The following is a 23,271-nucleotide window of genomic DNA, read 5'->3' as shown; positions in this document are numbered from 1 at the left end:
TTTAATGCTTTGCATGGAAAACTAGGGAAAGCATACACTTGCACTGTTCAGTGGGAATCTGGTTGTTCCTTCAGAAAAGAAACTCCACCAACTTTTGAGATATAAGAACTCTTATTATTTAATGCAACATTTTTCTGAGTTATCACATTGATAAATTAATCTTAAAAAATTGAGGCAAATCAGTTGGGCCACATCCAGCAAAACATGACCTACAGTGCTCCTGGTCTAGCTCTTCTCATCAGACTGACAGTCCCATCTAACTGAATAGGTACGTCTGAAAGAAATAACTAACAGTTAAAAATGTCCACCAATAATGTTGCACCTTGTCAATCGATACAAGTCAATCACTGTCTTAAGCCAGATCATTTCATATTTATTTATACTTAAATACCACTGGATTTCAAAAAACACAGCAAAAGGACAGTGGCATAAAATGAATTACTACTTAAGATTTAAGAAAAATGTGAATTAACTTGCAGGGGTGCTTTAAAATATACCCTCATTTTCAAAATAACACAGAGATAGTCCTGAAAGGGAAGTAATTAAAGCATTAAAGTGACTGAAGTTAAGTAACACAAATATGTGTAAGAGTGTGTTCAGAAATTTTATTAATCTTAACAATATATGCAGCAGAAGAGAGTTAGACCATAGAATACTATACTGATACCAGGAAGGTTCATTAGTTGTTAAGCAGATGATACCTTTTTGCTTGCCAACTAAAGTATGTTTTTAGACAAAACTGATCAGGATAGCCAATTCTGTAGTTGTACAATAGTGAGGATACTGTTAGCATTACAGAGACAGTAATATGGTATTAAAACCTCTGCCAATAAATGCTCCAATACTACAGGAGTCTTTCTGAAAGAATTAAAACTAGACATTATTCTTTAAAATACAAAAAAATACTTGTTATGATGGTCTGATGACAGCAAAAGTTAAAAAATAAACACTTTTTTCTTCATAAAGCAAGTTTCTTTCCAGAAGACACCTTGTATTAAGTATTAGAGGGTTCCTGATCAATTGGAAAATGTTGACACACTATATTTCAAATGTATTACTGTTGTTATTATGTCCAACTGTAGTAAGTCCAACATTTTTGAAGAGCAAAAGAGAGACTTGTCAGTTGGGTGAGGCTCAAATATGAAATAAAAATAGCAAAGCAAGCTTTAACCTATGTGGAATTCATTTTTAAATGTCTTTTTTTGAATCAATGTTTATTCTTGATAATAAAGTAAAAAATATGTTTGCTACTTAACTTTGTATTTTACTAATTCGATTAAAATGCATAACCCTGCATGTAATTGTCCTATATAAGTACTTCCCCAACGAGACAGTTACATACATATTACTGTTGGAATGATTTGGCACAGTCAAACAGGTGTCAACCCCTCAGTCCAGTTCATGGTCAAATTTACTGGTGTAAATCCATCTTTACTGGCATTTTGCCATAATTTGTCAGACTCAAATGAAGCTGCTGAAGTTTAGACATGTGCTTATCTCTGTCATCCTGGCAGACACAGTTTGAAACAAGGTTACCAGGGAGAAGCATCATGCTCAGCCTACTTTATTCAGCACAGGGCACTTCAATTTTCTCAATAAGTCATACATATGAACCTCTCCTCTACATTAACAATCTATCCTTTCAGTTTTCTAATATTAAATTTTCTGGAAACCCATGAACTTTTAACATTATTGACCAGAAGCGCAGCATTTTTAGAGCTCAATTCCAGAATAGACTCAATTAGTTTTTCTTTTAAAAAATAAAAAAAGTTTGACATTTACATAAAAAGGGTCCAATTCTGACAAGTACAGAAAGACTTGTCATCTGTGCCACCAAATAGCACAAAAAAACCCCAAAACCAAAAACAGAAAACGGAGCTCGACAAAGTCTTTGTAAAATATTCCATTACTAGCTTTCTCCTCTTTTCCTGCGTTGCTTATCACAGTGTCATCTAAATGTCTGGGTCAACCAGATTTATATTAAAAGACTATGGCAGAGGTAAAAATGCAAGAAATTGTTTTGTTTTCTTTATCATACTCACTCTTCCTAACAAGGATTTTTTTCCCCCCTTCCTTTTATCCTTTATCAACTCTTCTCCAAACATTTCAACTTCTAGATCAAATGAGCCAGGAACAGCTTTTATTCATTACACAAGGAAATTTCATTCCTAGGGCACCACTCCTCTCATATACTACTGAGATATGGGCCTAGGAAGAAACATATTCTTAGGAAATGTATGTATTACAATATATTACTTAAATTTTGAACATGTGGGACTCCAGACTAAACCTAGCACATCTGACTTCTAGTTTCATCAGCTGTTTTAATGGCATTTAAGATGAAGACTTATTTCTAGAACAAGGAAGAAATTTGGATAATCTAACATAGCTGTTTCACCCTACAGGATTTGAAGAAATTTGTGGAGTGAAGATGAAAGTGAGAGGAAGGATCTAACTCTTGTATCAGATAAGAAGCCTCCCATACCATAGATCTGGCTATAAATTCCAAGAATGCCCAATTAGCATCTACTGTTTATCAGCTGCAGTATTAGTACATGTTCAAGAAAGTGAAATAACATGCAAGTGAGAAAACAAAAACATTCAAAGCCTAGAACCATGGAAAATCTAAAGAGAATTTGAAAAATCAGAAGGTACAATTTAAGTCACTGTAAATTATTTTTAAAAATTATTAAAGTGATTCTTCAAGGGTTTAGTGGTTTTGCCCTTCTTTTTTTTTTTTGAGACATTAATATATTGATGCATCTTAAATTTACATTGATTACCACAACTCAGTAAATAAATGTAGGAGCTTTCATTTATAAATTTAAGTACTTAAACCAAAAGTTCCACCTGAAGAACTGATTCAAACATAATGTTCATTATCACAGCCTCCTCCCAGTTCTTACCACCAAAAGGTTAAGATCTGTTGGTCATGGTAGATTTAACTGCTACCCTGTTTCTCTCTTTCTAAAGCTGTGTAATATAAACTAGGTTGAAAACAAACCTAAAACTTACCATTGTGAAACCTACCTTTGTGAAACTACTGCTATTTTCTGAATCGAATAAGAAATTTTATAACAAAACACGTGAAAAGGTAATAATTTCTCTGACTTCAGACCTTTTGTGTTCTTTGCAAGCAACAGAGGTGCTGAAAGCATTAGTTTCTCATCTCATAAAACAACAAAATATGTTTTGACTGGATTTTTTTTGTTGAGGGAGAATACTTCTTTTAAAGGATCTCAGAGACCTCTTCAATGACCTTTTGAGATAAGTGGTGATAATTTAATCAAATAAAGTAAGGTTGAAGTAATGATGAACTACAAATAGATCCCTTGAATGTCTGATAACACCTCAACAAGAAATAAAAAGCAGAAGATTCCATTAGCTTTTGTAACTAAGAAATTTGGACCAAGAGATATTGATAATCTGGCTTCAGTCAGAAAACTATATATGAAAATCTTGGAAAATAAATAAAAGTGTTAAAAACAGTGGTGGTCTTTCTCTTTTTTTTCTTGCTCCCAGAGTGTAGTTAGAAGACTCCCAAGAACACAGAAACCAGCATTACATTAGATGTACAATGACCGTTACTCTTGTTAAAGATGGATCGAAAATGAACAGCTGCAACAGTTTTCAGCAAAAGCACCACTTCAGAACTAGTTTTGTTTTACAAGCACCTTACTCAGACTGCCTATGTCACATCTGTAACTGGCACCAATTCAATGCAGTAGTGTTTCCTGACCAGACCAACATTCTTCAGTTGATTCGGAATAGCAATCACTGCTCTTATATCCCACACCTGTACTCCAGCTGTTCCAATATTTAAGTACAGGTATTTGATATCCACACAGATAACTACCAACAGTAAGTGCCTGCTGTTACAAAGACATGATACTCCTTTTCCTGAAGCCCATAGATACAACTCAAAGACTTATTCCCTCCCATGGAAATCCTCCCAGATGATGCTAACAATGACCATCTTAGCTTGAAACACTGGGAGTGGACAAAAAAAATCAAAGACTTGCACAGATATATGCACCCAGGAGAAGAAATAGCCTTATTCTGTGTTTGCGTGAAATAATTAACAATCATGAATTATGAGCTATATAGAAATTATATCCAAACTATATTTCCACAGAAAGCATCAACTGCCAGCACTGAACTAGCAGTATTTTCTTTTCTCTCTTCCAGTCTTCCTTTGTTAATTCAACCTGGGAGATATTACAAACATACCTTCCCGCTGGAAATGGAAAAAGTGACTACAAGTACTCTTGACAGAACATACTATAAAACACAGGAGTAAGGAGGCAGAATAGGTTAAATGATGATAACTACAGTATTTTCTTCTCATTTACATGGAGAATAGAAAGAAAAACATCAGTGTAGAAAACTTCACTGAAAAAGTTAAGATTTATTAATGCAAACAAAAGTAAAGCCAAACTATTTTAGCTATAGAAATGAAAAAATAGCTCTGTATCTCCCAGTGAAACTTTGCCACAGAAAATACCACTGATTTTTGGTTTGGGGGTTTTTTTTGTAAACTAAATGACTTTTTTAGAGAAAGAGGATCCCAAATCATTCCAACAGTAATATTCCAAGAATCAGGCCTTCCCATGCGTGGATATGTCCACCAAAAGTCCGATTAAAAGGCAGCACTTGTACTCTTCTCCCAGTCTGGAACCTCTTCACATTTAGGAAGAAGCAGCTGGTATTGTTTCTATAGTATTATATTAAAACTGTATTTCAGGAAAGGACAAAAAAAAAAAAAGTTATAACAAAACAGAACTCACCACAACTCCAAACTGCTCCGGCTCAGACAAATTATTATACTCGCTCTTGAACTTGGACAATGCATTCAATTGTTCTTGTTCAGGAAGATGTTTTATTAAATTCTATCAAGAAAAATAAAATAGGGTTAAAAATCTCAGATTCTGTGTTGCTTCTATTATTGTAGGCAAATGATATTACATATGCATCATTACCGTATACCCCAAAGACAACACTCCTGCCTGAAGACAGTAAAATGTAAATAAGCAACACACAAATTAACGTAACTGAGGGTGTAAAGAGCAAGTGATACAATACTGCTAGCTATCATCTTTTGCCAATTCTACAAACATTTTTGTAGTCTTTTTTTAAACACCATTTTTAAAGAAAGAATATGCTTGATAGGCACTATGCAAACAGAACACTAAGAAGCAAATAGAACATGAATTTCAAATGTAACATATCCAACTAGAAGATCGCAAGAATTATTAATGCTGGACAAAAAGTATTTTGAAAATGGATAATTTATTTTCTAGTATTTCAAAACAAAAACTTAAACCCATTACACGCTACTTAGCCCAAAAACTTGCCAGAAGTAGGAATTCAGAGGTGGGACTCAGCTTCAGCTGAATTCAGGAGTCCATATGGGGAGCTCGGACACTGACACAAGTGAGTATCTTGTGAACACAGGTAAGGGAATCTAAACATGTCACCTTCATCTGATCATCTGAAGAATCCTCAGACTCCCTGGAGCTTCCTGAACACTTAGACACCTACATTTGTGTATAGACACTTACATTTAGGCACCTGAATCACACTCTAATTACCATCAGCTAGGTTGGCTAAAAATGGCTATCCTGAGGTTCTGGAAGTAGAGACCTTCTCAAACATTTAATTATGGTATAAAATTTGAGTCAGTAGCTCAGTTCTGTCCCTTCCCAAGACAACTACTATAACTACTAGGCTACAGTCAGGGTCCCCCTAGCCTGCTCTCTTTCTCAGGTTTTGACTCTTGTGTTCCTGGTTACACATTGGCTAAGCTTCCATCACAGTAAGAAAACCAGAGAGAGATTGTGTTCTTTCTTAAAACACTCCCCGGTCTACTGGTAACATCAGTCTTCTGAACTCAAATAAAGACTCAATCCTTCTAACACTGAATCGCGTCTAGCAAACACAGCTATCCCACTACCTACTACCATATTTCAAGAACGGGTCAGAAAGACTAACTCTAGCATTTTCACATTACTCAACGGAAAAGGCAGACATTCCAGTTAAGTCAAAATCTATTTTATTACTCAGCAAGTAAATAGCTTTGGTGATATACAATCAACAGAAAAGAATTTACTTAAGGTAGTGAACAGGATCGCCATCTCAAAGTCTTTAAAAAACCCACTAATTTTATCCACAAAAGATCCTATTTCTTCTTCTTCTATAGGAAATTCAGCCAGTTAGGATATATAAATTATCTCTCTGGGGCCAGAGCATAGCTATGCTTTGCTTAAAACAGTTCCCTAATGTAAGAAGAAAGAATTCAACTCTAACTACCCCAAAAATATCCCTAAACCGCTAGTCAACTAGTGGCTCTATGCTATCTTCAGAACCTGTATTAGCTAGTTCAAAGTTAGCTCCAGGTGTTTATTCAAGTTCCAATAGCACCCTTGGATCGCAGTATAGACATTCCTCTTGTTAAAGAGTGAAAATACTAGATTTGTAATTAAAGAACAGATGTACCCAATGTGTTGAAGTTTTTTAAAAGCAGCTTGAATATTTTGTTTAATACTACTTCTTTTAATTTTTTATAATTCTATCTCTTCACTTTTGTAACATTTGTTATTTTATGGTAGTTTAGCATTTATCAAACCTTTTTTCTAATGGATAAAAAGACCTAGACAGTCCTTTATCACTGTTTTGGTTTAGTGTAAAAATAGTTACTATTTTAAGAACTGAAACCCTACTGTGATTCTAAGGAGTACGATAAATAATTTGTTTTACAATATTATGTCATATCCAAAGTAAGGATCATGTAGTTTATCAAGAAAGTAAAGTCAGCAAAAAGAAAATCTAGACTTAAGAACAAAGGTCTAAATAAACCAAAAGAAGAGTAAATGACAGTTAGAGAGTAGACTGCTTCAACAGTGTCCATGCTCAAATCAGGATTTTGGTAGGAAAAAAGAGAACTATTAAAAACACAGGAATGATGATGCTTAAAATAACAATGTAAACTTAAATTTTAAGGAGCTTGATTTGGACATGGTCAGACTGACTTTCAGCATGAAGAATTTATGGCAGTAGTCATATATATGCTTACCATTATTACATTTGGAAAATATTTTTGTAAAAAAGACTACATTTATTAATTATTGATGATGATGTACAGCACTAAAACAGTAAAATTGAGCAAAAATGAAAGGGTAGAGTGTAAAAATGTACATTTTAAATTAGAAATTGATAACCCACTTATTTCTTGTCTTGATATACAACATCCATATAACCACCTCTAAATATACTACAATTCCTTAACCTTTACTGAGATTAAAATGTTATTGCTTGATGCTAAAATCATTTTCACATGTAGAAAAACTGACCACAAAACTTTCAAAAAAGAGAAACAGTCAAGCGTTCTATGAATGTTTTCAATATTGAGCATCAGAAAAAAAACAAACAAACAAAAAAAACCCCCACCAAACTGAAGGAGCAGCTGATATCAAAGCAGCTTTATGGTGTTCAGATAAAGCTTTTGAACTGCTAGAGATGAAACACATTTTGAATATCAAACAGAGAATAAGCAGGAGAAAATTTTGACTAAGTCACAAGAAACATTCCAATAATTAGTCAATTATTATTTCCGATTATAATATGACTTTCAGAGTTTTTACGTCTTTCAGGACTAGATTTAATTTCTAACTGGAGAAAATGACAGGCAGAGGGGAGAGAGAGAGGGAAAGGATACATTTTACTTCTTAATCATAACAAGAGTAGGATTAAGGACAAATTTCCAACTTCAGAAACTGTGACATTAGGATACACTGAACAATATTTAAAGCTAGACAAAAAAAAAAAAATTGATGAAGGCAAGAAATTTCTAGAAAGTAGAAGTACCATAATATCTAAGATATCTTATAAAAATAAATAAAAATAGCCATATGCTTGTAAACCTATGTATGCTTTTGCCCTTCTCAGAATCATGAAATACACAGGACTACATTTTCATAGCATGGCCATAACCCATACTTGGGAAGGTTTTTAAAGGTAGAAATAGAGACATGCGGCTGGATAGTTAAATTTATTTAGTAACCTAAGCATATGTGAAGTTGGATACCAAATTTTTAAAGCAATGAGGCACATTATTCTACCACTTCCAAAGGAAGACGGACGTCTTAAGTGCTTTTTCGAGTGTAAACTCAGATGGTCCCCTTTTCAAAGTTATTACAGGGTTGTTTTACCCAGAAATAAGAAACTTGGATGAAACCATTTGATAAAAATAATTACATCCAAACTTGCAAAGTAAATTTGGAGCCTAAGTTCTACTGAATTTTCCATTTGATGTAGGCCTGCAAGTTTAATCACTTTGCAAAAAAATGCAATCTATACTCTTGAATCATTTATATGCTTAAAAAAACCCAATATGTGGGACCTGCCATCCTCTTAACAGTATGTCTTGTTATATATATGACTGTGTTAGTGTAGGATCCTGTGAGCATTATCACTTGTATTCTACTACATTGACTTTGACTCAATCACAGCAGCTGTTAACATCACTGTCCTTTTGTAGGACATCATTCCTCTCACATCATGTTTTGCTCTTCCAACTTCTCTTATCCTTTTCTTAAATCAAATTGTTCCCTCCCCTCCAAAAGCAAACACAAAAAGATTCAAACACTGTCAAAAATACTTTAGACTCCATTTTGATGCCAAGAACTATATAGAGAGGTTACTGGATACACTGACTTTCAATATACTTTACTGTTAATACCAATTATAAGAGCCACAAGATTATCAGCATAGTGTCAAAAAAACCTATCTCCTATTATTGTTAACCATGCCTATTGCACCGAGAATAAAGTCAGGCTAGATTCTGTTAGGTGTTTTAAATATACAGAAAAGTTGACATTCTTTATCCCAAGGTATATACCACTGAAATGGAAATAATAGTCCACAGAAGAAATTAAAAAGAAGGAAAAAAAAAAAAGTAAACAATTCTCAATGAAAGTAAAGTTCTTCTTCTTAGCTTATTACAACCGATGGAATATTTACCACATGTTCACATAAAAGTATGCCATTAGTTAACTACCCAGTAATGGTTTGATGATCTTTCTCCCTAGAGCCTAGATGCAAAAAAAATATTTTGCCTTCTTTAAATAATATGTATAGAAATTATTAAGACGCCCGTTTTTCATAATTTTGATATATAATATTTATTTAATATATACAGGTTGCTTCATTAAATTATTGAGGACCTAATTTTGCTAAGAACCTAAATTTTCACCGTTGAAAAAACAGTGCTACAGTCAAATAGCATGAAAGAGAGTCTCAGAGCAAGCATGGACTATCTGAGACAGAGTTCAAGCTGAACATAACTGCGTAGCATATTCCTTCTCTCAGCTTTTCATGCTATTTTAGAGACTTTCTACTATTATTGCAAAGAAAATAAAGATACACATCATGCTTCTTTTCAGCATGAAGAAAACCTTGAAAAAGTGGTGTAAGTGCAAACTAGAATAAACAAACAGCTTAGAGGTGTAAACTGCTCTGATCATCCTAATAACCTTAAAGTAATACTTTCAGTGTCAATATTAACTTCAACATTGAACAAAATGAAGAGAATTTTACAATGATTATAAATACAGTCACTGGAGATGATGGCTCATGTTTGTTCCTTCAAATATTTCTTAAGAGAAACATCTCATTCTTCAATGAAGAAAGGAAAGTGAAGTCCAAATAAGTCAGAGTTTAAAGATCTTTGAAATCCAAGTGGCAAGACTTGAGGGCGAAACTGCACGCAGGAAGAAAAGGAGCATGCTAAACATTGTACAGCCTCTTCAGTAGGACCTTATTTTGACATTCCAATATGGTGGAAATGTGTTTTGCAAGCAAAGCACACAAATACAAATTTGCCTTGTTTTGATCTTTGAATACAAAATGCTACGTGTTGCAGTACGAGTCACACGTTTGAATCTCAAAAAGCCTTAATGTTACAACTCATTTTATGACTGTATTTTATGACTATACTTTATGACTTTTACCTGTATTCTGCAAAAAGTGTATGTTTCTGTCCTGGTTGCAGCTGGGATAGAGCTAATTGTCTTCCTAGTAGCTGGTATGGTGCTATGTTTTGAGTTCAGTACCCAAAGAATGTTGATAACACACTGATGTTTTCAGTTGTTGCTAAGTAGTGTTTAGTCTAAAGTCAAGGATTTTTCAGCTTCTCATGCCCAGCCAGCGAGAAAGCTGGAGGGGCACAAGAAGTTGGGAGGGGACACAGCCAGGGCACCTGACCCAAACTGGCCAACAGGGTATTCCATACCATGTGACATCACGCCCAGTATATAAACTGGGGGGAGTGGGGGCGGGGGATCGCCGCTCTGGGACTAGCTGGGTGTCAATCAGCGGGTGGTGAGCAATTGCATTGTGCATCATTTGTACATTCCAATCCTTTTGTTATTGCTGTTCTCATTTTATTAGCATTATCATTATTATTAGTTTCTTCTTTTCTGTTCTATTAAACCTTTCTTATCTCAACCCACAAGTTTTACTTCTTTTCCCGATTTTCTCCCCCATCCCACTGGGTGAGGGGGGGGCGGGGGGGGAGTGAGTGAGCAGCTGCGTGGTGTTTAGTTGCTGGCTGGGGTTAAACCACGACAGTTTCTAAAACATATAACTTTCTTGGATGTTTCAGTAGGGACTGGTACCCATGCCTCTAACACACTTTCAGGTATGCTGTAGAAATCAGCTATCTAAATCCTCTCTAATTGAAATCTATGCCATATTGCTAGTAGATTGATAGTAATTATGATTTGACATTTATGAGCCATAATAGCCATAATTCGAAGTTCATCACAGTATGTAGGAGTCCTGTCCAAAAGACAGACAATCTTGGTCTAAAGACATATCTTTGCAAATCTAATGGATTCCCATCAAGATGACCGGGGAACATGGCACACGACAGTCAAGGAGAGGTTGAGAGAAGTGGGTTTGTTGAACCGTAAGAAAACAAGCCTCAAAGGAATTTAATGTTGTCTTCAGGTACCCAACTGGAGGGTTCAGAGAAGATGCAATTAGGTTCCTCTCCAACTCGAGGGTACAGAGAAGATACAATTAGGTTCCTGTCCTGGTTTCAGCTGGGATAGAGTTAACTGTCTTCCTAGTAGCTGGTACAGTGCTGTGTTTTGAGTTCAGTATGTGAAGAATGTTGATAACACTGATGTTTTCAGTTGTTGCTAAGTAGTGTTTAGACTAATGTCAAGGATTTTTCAGCTTCTCATGCCCAGCCAGTGAGAAAGCTGGAGGGGCACAAGAAGTTGGCACAGGACACAGCCAGGGCACCTGACCCAAACTGGCCAACGGGGTATTCCATACCATGGGACGTCCCATCTAGTATAGGAACGGGGAAGTGGAGGAAGGGATTCGCCGCTCGGGGACTGGCGGGGTGTCGGTCGGCGGGTGGTGAGCAATTGCACTGCGCATCATTTGTACATTCCAATCCTTTCATTATTGCTGTTGTCATTTTATTAGTGTTATCATTATCATTATTAGTTTCTTCTTTTTCTGTTCTATTAAACCGTTCTTATCTCAACCCACGGGTTTTGCTTCTTTTCCTGATTTTCTCCCCCATCCCACTGGGTGGGGGGGAGTGAGTGAGCGGCTGCGTGGTGTTTAGTTGCTGGCTGGGGTTAAACCACGACAGTTCCTCATGAAGGTGTGCAGTAGAAGGCCAAGGTCACAAGTTGCAACAATGAAAATTCCAGTTTGATAAACAAGAAAAGTTTTTTCACCACAAGGGTAGTTCAACACTGGAAAAGGTGTCCAGAAAGGCTATGGAGTCTCCAGCCTTGGACATATTAGAAATTTAATGGGAAAAGGCCCTGAGCAACCTGCTCTAGCTGACCTGGCTCTGAGCAGGGGCTTGGATCAAATGACCTCCAGACATTGCTTCCAAATTATTTTTTCCCATTATTTTATAATGAAATATTTGTATTTAAATTATTTTATGAAATTCTTCAAATTATCAACCCTCTAATTAACACTATGCATAGAAGAACAGGAGGAACTTCCAGTTTCTTTTGTCTCCACACAGAACCATACTGATTTTGTGCTTTGAATAAAATAATACAGAAAGGGAAAACACTACCCAAATAAACTCTAGGGAAGAACAGTGGTCACTGTGGATGCCCTAAAGCAAGATCCCGGATTGTATCAGCTCTAAAAGGACAGGGGAAAACAAACAAACAAAAAAACCACCAAACAAAACACCAAACCTTTTTCCATCTAGTTTTTGACCAAGACAACAGATTTGTGCAGATGAGACAGAGGCAGAAACAAATTAAAGGAAAAATTAGTAACTAGGGAAGAAACAGAATATCATATGCTGTTTGAATATATACCAAAGAAAAACCTCTAGGTGTGGACAATATGAATGCAGAAAATAGAGAACAGGAATTCAGCTGCTTTCATAAAAAAAAAAAAATAGCATTACAAATATAAAAACCCTATAGTTCACAGAAAAAAAAAAAAGATTCTTGCAGTGATTTATTAGCCAAAAGTTTATGTTAAGAGGCTTTTTAGCTACAGGTTTCTATTTAATGTGACACTTACCCTGAAATACTGGGATTCAAAGTGTCATTTTCCTTACCTGAATCATGGACTCTGACAGATGTGTTTCGTCTACTTCCAGTATCATCATTTTGATTTCCTCATAAGGCACTCGGAAAGAGCCAAGGAAAATTGCTAAAACAAAGATTCAACACATAATGAAGAAAGCAAGACAATAACAATCTTTTTTCTACTTACAAAACGCCAATTAAACAGGCTATAGCATCTACAGGTTAACAAAGACTGTCCAAAGTAATACAGATAAAAGATAACAATTTTAAATGCATTTTTAATTACTGTTCTCCTACAATCCCAGCCTTCTGCGTCCATTTGTTATGCACAACATCCAGAATCAAAGACGACCTCCATAAGTAGCCAGTGACAAGTCTACTCTGTAGGATAATCATTACTTTGTTCTCGGGTGATGATTACACTTTTTTCTTCAACGGTCTTGTCAGAGCTTTCTCTTTAAAAAGCACCATGAGAAACCAAAACCATATAAACAGTTAAAAAAAAAAAAAAAAGGTCTCATAAGCACTGTTTATTCATTCACTGTAATCCAATCATTTCCTATTTTATCTCTGCCGGCACTTAGGAACCTATTCTTTATAGCACTCCTCTCCGCCAAAACTTTATCATCTTTATTTGCATATTACTGCATAATGCTGAGTATTGCCTTCTCTCTACAAAGTACATAAGAGATGGCCAGACAGCCTGTAGACATTATTGTCTTTTTTGTCGGGAGGGGAGTGGCAGGCATAGGGAGGCAGGCAGTATTCCTTCATGAATATGTTGAAAATATAGAAAGATAATTAGATATATAGCTGTGTGCTTGTACTTCAATATATACAGAAGAGAATAATCTCAGTCTTAAAGGATAACCTTTAACAGTTTTCTGGGTCTCTTTAAACGTGTTTCAGTTGTATCGACTCACATGCTTGGGCTTAACACCAATATGCACATATTCTCACACGCTTTAAACAAAAAGTGGTTACCAAGCAGTCAGACAAGAGAGAGACATTTTTATGGAACATTTATACATTGCTTTGTCATAAAAACAGAACCTACTTACACAGATTCTGCGCAATCTTTGGGTCCAAAACTTTTAATTCTTTGATTCGTTTCTTAATGGTTTTCTTTTCTTCAAAATCCTCCTCTTCTTTTTTTACTGCCAAAGTAAACACAAATACACACTGTTAACTCTTAATGTTTAGAGAAAACGTTAATGAATTCAGAAAACATATTTGCTATCAAGGGTAGTTAATTCACAAAGAAAAGAACATATAGAACATACAGACAAAAAAATGCAGAGGTTTTGCATTTATTGTGTGTATTCTCAAAATTTTTGCTCTTCAGTCAAATTTGTCAGCATGTTAGCCTTCTATAACAAGATTTTTTTTTTAATATATAGAAACTGAATAAAGATGCTAATGTTAACTGTCTGAATGGCCTGAGGTCATGAAAGTCATATTTAAAATACCATGCAACATACTTCAGTCAGCCTGGCCAGGTTAGCATTCTGAATTGGATTTTAACAAAAACAAATCTTAAAGAAGATACGATAATATGTCTCAACATTGAGCAATAAAGAATCAATCCAAAATTTAAGTATTTTTGTGCCCGCATTTGTCTAAATATACGCGCCAAAATTATCAAAGATCACTGGCTCATTAAAAAATTAACATTACCTTAGAATATAAGTGAGTATATACCTATTTTCCTTATCTCCTCCAAAAAGATGTATTTTTAAATATATGATGTAATCACCCTATTATAAAACACCACAAAGACAAAGTGATTGTATAAACATACATTAACATTGCTGGAAATTTTGGCTTATTCTTTCTTTTCAGAAAATAATTCATACAAATAGGATCTCCAAAATGCATTATGTAAGCTGAATTTATTTCTCATCATTCACACACTGTCATAAGAATTTCATTTAAAATAACAGCATAGGGTTGATAATGTATTAGTAGGAACCATTCCAATTATTATGCAAACAAACAAAAAGACCAAAACCACACAAATCTTTTCGTAAATCCAATCTGGTTGTCCTTTTTTATTTTCTTCCTTTCTTTTTTTTTTTCCTTCCTTTTTTTCCCCCCAGCACAAATCTTCACTGTCAAATGTTATTCACCCAATGTATTACTACTGTTTATCTAATTCTCTATACTAGACTAGACTAATTCTCTATACTATACTAGACTAATTCTCTATACTATTTCACAAATGAAACTAGTTTCTAAGCTTTTACAGCATGATTGCTCCAAATTAAGTTATACGTGCTTCAAATATTTGAAAACATGTTGTAATAAAAGTATATGATACTGACTTCAGAAGGAGATGGATGTAGACCAGAAGTCTTGTCAAGAAGACATAGGATTAAAATTTCTAGCTCACTGATGATTCTTGACAAAACTAGATCTAACATGAATTATCAAGATGCTTTCCCTAAATTTAAATTACTTCTGTAAATTTTAAGAGATCTTTGAGAGGTATATCATTCTTAAAAAAATGTTTTTCTAAGCAAAATAAATTTTGCCCAGGATTGGGACACAGACTAAATGACCTCTTGAGGTCCTTGAGCTTTGTTGTCTAGGATACTACCAAAGAGGTAAGAACTTAAAGACCATAAGGATTGAAGGAACTAGATTCTAGTCCTTTCTGAGTTAGTGGAGACACAAATTTGAATCATTTCCTAAATCACTTTTAATGCTCTACACCTGCTAGGCAGCATGATGTTCCTCCTGAGGACATGCCACAGTGCAGAGAAGAACCTGGTATTCTGAAAAATGAAATTACTGAGCTAGAGACATAAAGACCCATAACTCCTGGGAAGGAGGACTGGTATCCAGGGTCCCGGCAAATGGGTTACAAAGCCACAATCCTCCTCTTTTGTCTTTCTCCCCACCCTACCCACAACAATCAGTTGGCCTTGAATTTCTTTTAGCACAGATTTAACAGAAAGGTTAGTATTCTCCTGTCACAGGAAAAAGGACACACTCTACTTACTATGCATGTGAAAGCAAAAGAAGTAGGTTTTAACCACCAATGTGAGAACTCAATACCCCATATTCAAAAGGAACAGAATGACATTTGAGCCACTGGATAAAAAGGAGGTTACCACTAAAGCTTCACTTTTTTCTAGTTATGCTTTATGAAGAGCCCTTACTGAACCCAGAAGGGCATGTCAGAAGCTACAGATCTCAGGATCATGGAACTGTTTTCTCCTGCAGTTACACACCTTAACAGAACTCTCAAATTTCTTATCAGTTACATGCTGAAAACAGTCATTCTTAAAAGCATCATTTTGAGTTGCCTGTCTTATCAATGCTAGAATTGCAGATTCTACTAGAAGACCCGGACATCTCTGTAGCACAGGTTCCATGCACCTTCACGCCTTACTCATCTGAATCATAATGAAAATACAGTACTGCTTTTTGGCTACCTTGGAACTTTGCAAATCATCATTTTACAGGAAACAAAATAATTTCTTTAGTAGTCACAATAAAAAAGTGAAATTATCTGAATTTATTAATTTACTTAAACTTGCCCTGACAGCCTTGAACTGCATACTAATAGGGGCTCAAATAGGAAAAAATACAAATATGTTTGCCTTTTCCAGCACTAAAAAGCAACATTTATGCATTGCAAGTCTTATAAGAGATAATACACAGATACACAAACATACAAAAAAATATCAGCAGTTATTTTAATTCCCAACTTTCAAATCAAGAAACAAGGCTGCAAATGAATTGGCTTATTCCCTCTGGAACTTTCACCCAGGAGGGGGTTATGCACAATGTTACAGCAATACTTAGGGCATCACAACCCTAAGGAAAAACGTATAAGCATAGAACATATTTACTTGAGGAACTCATGCAGGAATTGTATGCAGAGTTATACAATTATGCAACAAACTAAACTACTGCAGACTTACATGATACTTCTTCAGGAGAATTCAGGTCACATCCTTACGTAGTTGGCAGCAGTAAGAAGCAGAGGATATGTATTACTTGTCTTCCCTATTGGAAATGTTGCACTTTCCAGTGAGAACTCTGATACCTCCTACTACCACTAGAAATTTTTACCTCATTTGCTTATTAAGTTATAAGGGAGAAAAACAAACAAACAAGAAACAAAACTATTACCTATTTCCAACAAAAAAAAGGGGGAAAAAGCCCACGGGGGGGTGGGGGGGGGATGTAATAGATTTGAACAGATAAAGTAAATATCTAGACTAACAGGAAATCAAAGAAAATAAGCAATTAGCTTTTTATTTGGGGAGGTCACTGGAGCAGGGAGGAAAGTATACAGAAGATAGTAAATGGGAAATATCTGCTTACACTGGAAAAAGAAAGCAGCCCAGTGAGAGTGGGCAGCCGCTGCAGAAAGGAGGTGACTCTTGAGGGAAATAAATGTAAGATGTTGTGCTAACGAGAGAAGAATCAAACCAGGGGATCTCAAAATGCACAGACAGCTCTCACGGCTCCAGAAGTTGGACCATCATGTTAAACCATTAACTTTTTCAAAATCACATGTCTTATTTCAAGTATTATACAACTAGACAGGAATGCTACATATCAAGAACCACACATCCTTTCAAGTTCTGTCTATGTGCTACATCTATCACACTGGGGGGCATACACATGGCCCCAGCATCTGAACTGGATAATTTTTAGTCAGTAGTACCTCATCTAATGCTGCACCTGCTCTGCCCTCTCAGACTGGGAAACAAAGTGCTAGAGCACTTTGAAATACACAGAATTCATCTCCCACCCTTCACAGTTCCTCTTATCTCCGCAATCCCACATCCTTATTAACATGACTCCAAAATTAACAGATGTGCTTGCCAGTGTACAGACAAATACCTCAAAGAAGTTTCAGCTATTGGAAAGATTGCTTTTACTGTCTCCTTCAAACATGCATCCATATACACGTTCAACTGTAGTCAACTACCTCCATCTGTGGCAATGACCTGACTGAAATTAGAGTCCTGAAGGGAGTGGCAACAGGACTGTTTTACAAATATAACATCACAGTTGGAAGCCTACAGAATAGCATTTCATAAAAATGTGGACTGAATCCTACGTAGCTACTCCGCAGATTTCTGAAACAATTACATACTTGGTAGGTGCCACTGAAATAATCTACATTCATGAATTGCTATCCACATTTCCATTTCTGCCACAGGTCTTGATATAATCTGCTACCCACAATCTTTGTGTAAGAAAAATCATGTCTGTGCATCTGTATGCTAAAGAAAAAAAAATCTTCTAAAATACATCATCCTACTGAATAAAAACAAAATACCCTTGAAATACAGGCTTCAAAGGGAACATGCAGATCTGAACATTATTTTTAAAAGTCTGAATTCCTAGTTCAGATGAAACCTGAAAACTATGTTACACAGAAATCTACAGAACACTCAGCGGAGTTATTTTGTCGCTAAGTAACAGAGTGTACAGAAAATTATACAAGACCTTGCACCTTTCCTACCCTCTTAGCTAAGACAACAGTCATCTTGCAGTCTGTCTTCACTGACAAATGAAAGAACAAGCCTGGGGTCACAGGCTCAAAGGATGTACCTATACCGAGTCTCATTATGAAAGCACATGCCAACCTCATCTGTTTAAAAGTCTAACTCTTAGAAGTAAACGATAGCTTGTGCCCCACATAGTAGGATATTCAACTGAAAGACCTGCATTCTTTATCTCCAAAACGTTATCTGCAATCAAAGGAATGGACCTTTAATAGAAGATGAGGTTGTAGCTAAATAACAAATGCTGCAGGAGTTCTTAGTTATTCAATGCAAGAAAGTGGAATAACTTGCTATAAATCACAGAACTACTGAGGTTGGAAGGGACCTCTGGAAGTCATCTGGTGCAACATCCCTACTCAAGCAGGGCCACCTAGAGCCAGCTGCCCAGGACCGTGAATATTTCTAAGGAGCGATACTCCACAGCCTCCCTGGGCAACCTGTGTCAGTGCTCAGTCACCCTCACAGTGAAAAAGTGTTTCCTGATGTTCAGAGGGAACCTCCCGTGTTTCAGTTTGTGCCCATTGCCTCTTGTCCTGTCACTGGGCACCACTGAAAAGAGCCTGGCTCCATCCTCCTTGCACCCTCCCTTCAGGTATTTATATCAATTGCTAAGATCCCCCTGAGCCTTCTCTTCTCCAGTCTGAACAGTCCCAGCTCTCTCAGACTTTCCTCGTAGGACAGATGTTCCAGACCCTTCATCATCTTCGTGACCCTTTGCTGGACTTCCCCCAGTCTGTCCATGTCTCTCTTGTACTGAGGAGCCCAGAACTGGACACAGTACTCCAGGCATGGCCTCACCAGTGTTAAAATCAAAGACCTGACACGGAATACATGCCTTTTGGCTAACAGACCACAGCCTTTTGAAGACTTGGATTGTTTTAACAGCTCCAGAACTACTGTCCCACAATATGACATGAGACAAAGCAAAGCAGTTTAGTCTCCAAAAAAAGGACACCAACAAGCCTATTTCCCAGGCTGTGACACTACTACACAGGTGCCATCAGCTCCATTTACAGATTCCATACTGAGTTGCAGGGTTCACCAGCACAGTCATTTGTGACAATCTGCTTCAAAATAGCAAAAAAATTATGAACTAGATCCAAATCATTCTGCAATGTCATTGAAGACACCTATTTGCTTTATTTTGTAAAAACAAGGATAAAATGAGGATACTGGGCACAGCCCACAGCAGTAGGAAGAATGCCTGAATGCTGAGAGGCCAGGAAGCTGGTAAATGTTCTTCTTTCCAAACAGAGCAACCTAAGGTTATATCAATGCAAATGTTAGCCTCAGGGACTGTTCAGCACTCCTAATAATCTAATTCAGCCCTTTTATGGGGTAGAAACTATGTTTCAAATACTATGAAAAAGCTTTCATGCTCCATCTTATTTTACATCTACATATGTATAAAACTTGAAAAATCAGTATGAAGTTACTAACTATGGTAGGAATATAAATAATGTTTCACAGTTTTACCTGCCAGCTTTGAAATTGAAAACATTTCCAGTACTTTACATCAAGCTGGATTGCGAACTCCTAGAAAGTACGGGTACTTGCTATTCTTCTTCACGTTCACTACAACAGTTATGTGGAGAATATAATACAAAGGTGCCGAGCTCCTGTTTATTCAGGCCTCTGTCCTTTTTGACAATTTCTATTCATCAGTAACTCATATCTTTGGAACGGTAGTTGCTGTAACAGTGAAATGTCTTAAGTTTTACCACTTGTATTCTGAGCAGTTTGTAACAGATTGTCACTTCTTACCTCCCTCAAACATGTGTTCAGTCATGCACACGTGCACTGTTGTTTCTATATTGACAGTGCTGCTGTTGAATTGGCACAAGTCATGCATACCTCATGATAACTCAGTCATGCTTCACGATAATTCATTCAGAATAGAGGATTTTATCACAACTAATTTCTCAAGGGTACATAAGAACCGGCATCATTGATAACAGCAAAGGTACAAATGTAATCAGGGATTTTATCTCTGATAGGCTATTGCAAGCTAATTCAGAAGAATATGCCTCTATAATCAGCTATTAAATACATCCAATGACTGACTTTATAGATACTTTCACACAAAGTTTCTCTATGAATCAGCCTATTTTTTAAATGTTTTAATTTACCACAAAATATCTATCCTATTAAACTTGTGTAATTATATAATCTGCATGAGAAACCAAGTGAAGCATATAAAATATGTATGAGAGTTAGAGAGTAATTATAAGTGTAATATACTGATACTTTCTCTTATAGCTCTGTAAAAAATTAAAAAAAAAATAGAACATCTTTTCAGATGGTTTTAGCACATAGCACCTTTTATATTACTTAATACAGTCTTTAATTTTCTGTATGTACATCACATTACATGCACAAAAATAAGTACTTCAACTTAGAATTTTTACAGTTCCCAGCACGTGCATCTTGCCCATTGAAATACTGTACAATCATGGCATGAATAGGTGGACCAAGGTAAAAAAAACCAACAGGTAATTAAGATGGACATATAAGGTCCTTGTTTGCAAGAAGACATAGTGGTAACAGGCATAGGCCAACTAATCACGTAACAGGAACTAGTACACTGGCAAGTGATTAATCACATGGACTTGTGTGTGTGCTTCCACCCTTCTCCTCCTTTATAACAATGAACAGAGGAGTTTACAGTTAAAGAGTACTGCTTTTGGGAAATTAGCCAAGTGGCTAAACTAAGTCACCAAGTTTTTTAAAGCAGAAATACCATCTTCATTTTATTTTGAAAACCTAAGTGTCATCATACTGATTAAATAGTTTCTAAATAATGTTAGTTCATTCATAAACCAAAAACATGAAGCTCTCATGTTTGTTAATGGCATCTGATAGAATTGCGAAAAAAAAAAAATCAACTCTGAAATCCTATTTCTTAAGAAGTAACTATCTAAAATACTCTCAGAAGTATGGCATATATAAATCAGAAGAATCTTTTTCTTAGTTACAATCTGAACATGCGCTTGGCTCCACACTAGAACTCAAAGTTTTAACCAAAACTGATTCAAATCCTGGAAGGATTTAAACCTTCACTGATTTTCCAGGGAGGGGAAAGGAAAAAGGGGGGTTTGACATGAGCTTTCTGCTACAATGGAGTTTGCTGAACAGGGAAAAGCAAAACACACTGGTGTTCCCAGCAGTAAAGTTATTTTGAGTCTAGCTCCTGTAGACACATAATTCTGCAGTTTTCAGACCTCCCCATTTTAAGATATATTCCTACCATCAAGACTTAGCTGCTTGGGCCTTACGAGGCTGATCTGTCACTTGACAGAAGCTATCAAAAGCAGAATAACAGGACGCGAGTGCAGTTGCACCCCAGGTGAGCATAGTTGATTCAAGAAGCACCGTTAATGTTACTTATTACCCTGTGAAATGGAATGACAACTTTTCAACTCCAATTTTTTGGGGTCCAATATCTGAAACGAGATGGAGAACCACACAAAAGTATTGGACAAGGAGCCAGCATGGGTCAGATTAAGCGGGACAGGCAACAGAATGAGCTAGATCCAGTTAAAAAAGCAGTTAGAATCATAACTATACTGCTGCCTCCAGAAACCTCTTCATAAGAACAACTATGCCCTGTTGGATCAAAAGTCAACCTCTTCCTGGTATCAGTAAGATGCATAGGAAAAAGTACAAGAACAAATCAAGCATACACATCTTTGCAAGTCTCCATATATTTGCCTTTCAGAGGTTGCCCAACTCCAGAGCAAAATCTTTTCATTTAATAATCCTCAACAGATTGTTCTTCCATGCATTTGTGTTAATTGTTCTACAGCTAGTAAATTTTAAACATTGATGAAGTCCTTCAGCGCAGTTTCCATTCTTAATTATGCATCGTACAAAGAAAGACTTCCTTTTATTTGATAATCTTGATCAGTTTTGCTGTACCTCTACTATATCTTTTATTAGTGAGAGGAAACAAAACCACACAAGGTATGCAGGATGTGGGCACAGCCTGAACTTGTACAGTGATACATTTATTATTGTTTTGTTCTTCTTTCCTACCAGTTCCCAAAATCCTATCCACGTTCAACCATTACTGAGACTGAGAAGATTTTGCCAGTGTATCAGTAATTTATTAAATTGTTAACCAATTCTACCTTTTATTAATGATTATCTACAGTATGTCCACCATGGGTATCAACTTTGCTAATCGTAGATCCTCAAACCCCAGAAACCATTTTAAAAACTGTCATCACATTTGTCACCTTGCTTCCTTTCCTCTGATGCTAGCATAGGCTCAAATAATAGTTTACACAGCACAGTTCATAGCTCAGCTGTTTCATCCTTCAGTTCCCTTAGAAGTCTGGGGTGAATACCAGCTGGTCTTAGCAATCTGTTACTGTCCACTTTATTGACCTATTCTAAAACTTCCTCTACTGACCATGCAAGTTGTGATTCATTCTCCAATGCAGTGCTCCCCCCAAAGACCAGTTTGGAGGCAACTTCGCTATTGGACAAACAGAAATAATTCTAAGCTTCAGCAGCTGGAAGTAGGAAAGAGGGGTGTTACTCAAACTTTTTTTTTCCTTGGAACACAGATAAGAAGCAGTAAATCATACTTTTTAATTGCATTTTTATAAAGTCTTTATCCATGCTCAAAATACACTAGTATGAAAATTTTAACAGCTTAGCTCCAACTCAGCAAAGCAGTAAGAATTAGAACAGCATTTGAAACATACTGAAGTCCCTGGAATTTAAAGATGAGCATATACTTTTAAGTAAAATCTGAGTAAAAAAACCCCAACACTCCAAGATGTAGCTTCTGCTGCTTATAGATTTTATGCACTATATATTAAATATCATTAATATGCTGCAGTATTTGTACTTCCTTAACTATGTTCTGTTGTTGTTTACAAGTAAGACTGTTAAACATTTTTTTAATCTTCTAATGAATAATTTATTACTTTGCTTGATATCAAAACTTTCAACTTCACTGAATAGCTTCTAGAAGTTGGACAATGACTTGTTTCTAGACCAAAGTCCAAGGTAAAACCTAATTTTAGATCTTCTTACTGTGCAATTTTTCAAACTATTAGTATTTATCATTTTTTATTTACACGAAAAAGTAAAAATATTTATCCCATTTGTATCTTAACTCGCTACACTGTCAAAATTGTTTC

General features: G+C 36.0%; 1 protein-coding gene across 1 annotated transcript in view; it reads right to left on the bottom strand.

The window, feature by feature from the left end:
• The window catches only part of DIAPH3 (diaphanous related formin 3), a 258,871-nt gene that overhangs the window by 129,452 nt on the left and 106,148 nt on the right, over positions 1 to 23,271 (bottom strand). The window contains exons 18-20 of the mRNA XM_052786020.1: positions 13,646 to 13,741; positions 12,614 to 12,708; positions 4,788 to 4,889 (exon numbers count right to left, since the gene is read on the bottom strand). Of these exons, the coding sequence (XP_052641980.1) occupies positions 4,788 to 4,889; positions 12,614 to 12,708; positions 13,646 to 13,741 (293 nt within the window). The remainder of the gene's footprint in view (positions 1 to 4,787; positions 4,890 to 12,613; positions 12,709 to 13,645; positions 13,742 to 23,271) is intronic.

This window comes from Harpia harpyja, chromosome 4 (assembly GCF_026419915.1).
Source record: "Harpia harpyja isolate bHarHar1 chromosome 4, bHarHar1 primary haplotype, whole genome shotgun sequence".
NCBI lineage: Eukaryota > Metazoa > Chordata > Aves > Accipitriformes > Accipitridae > Harpia > Harpia harpyja.
The sequence above is the reverse complement of the archived record's forward strand: the minus strand, read 5'-3'. Positions and strand labels throughout refer to the sequence as shown.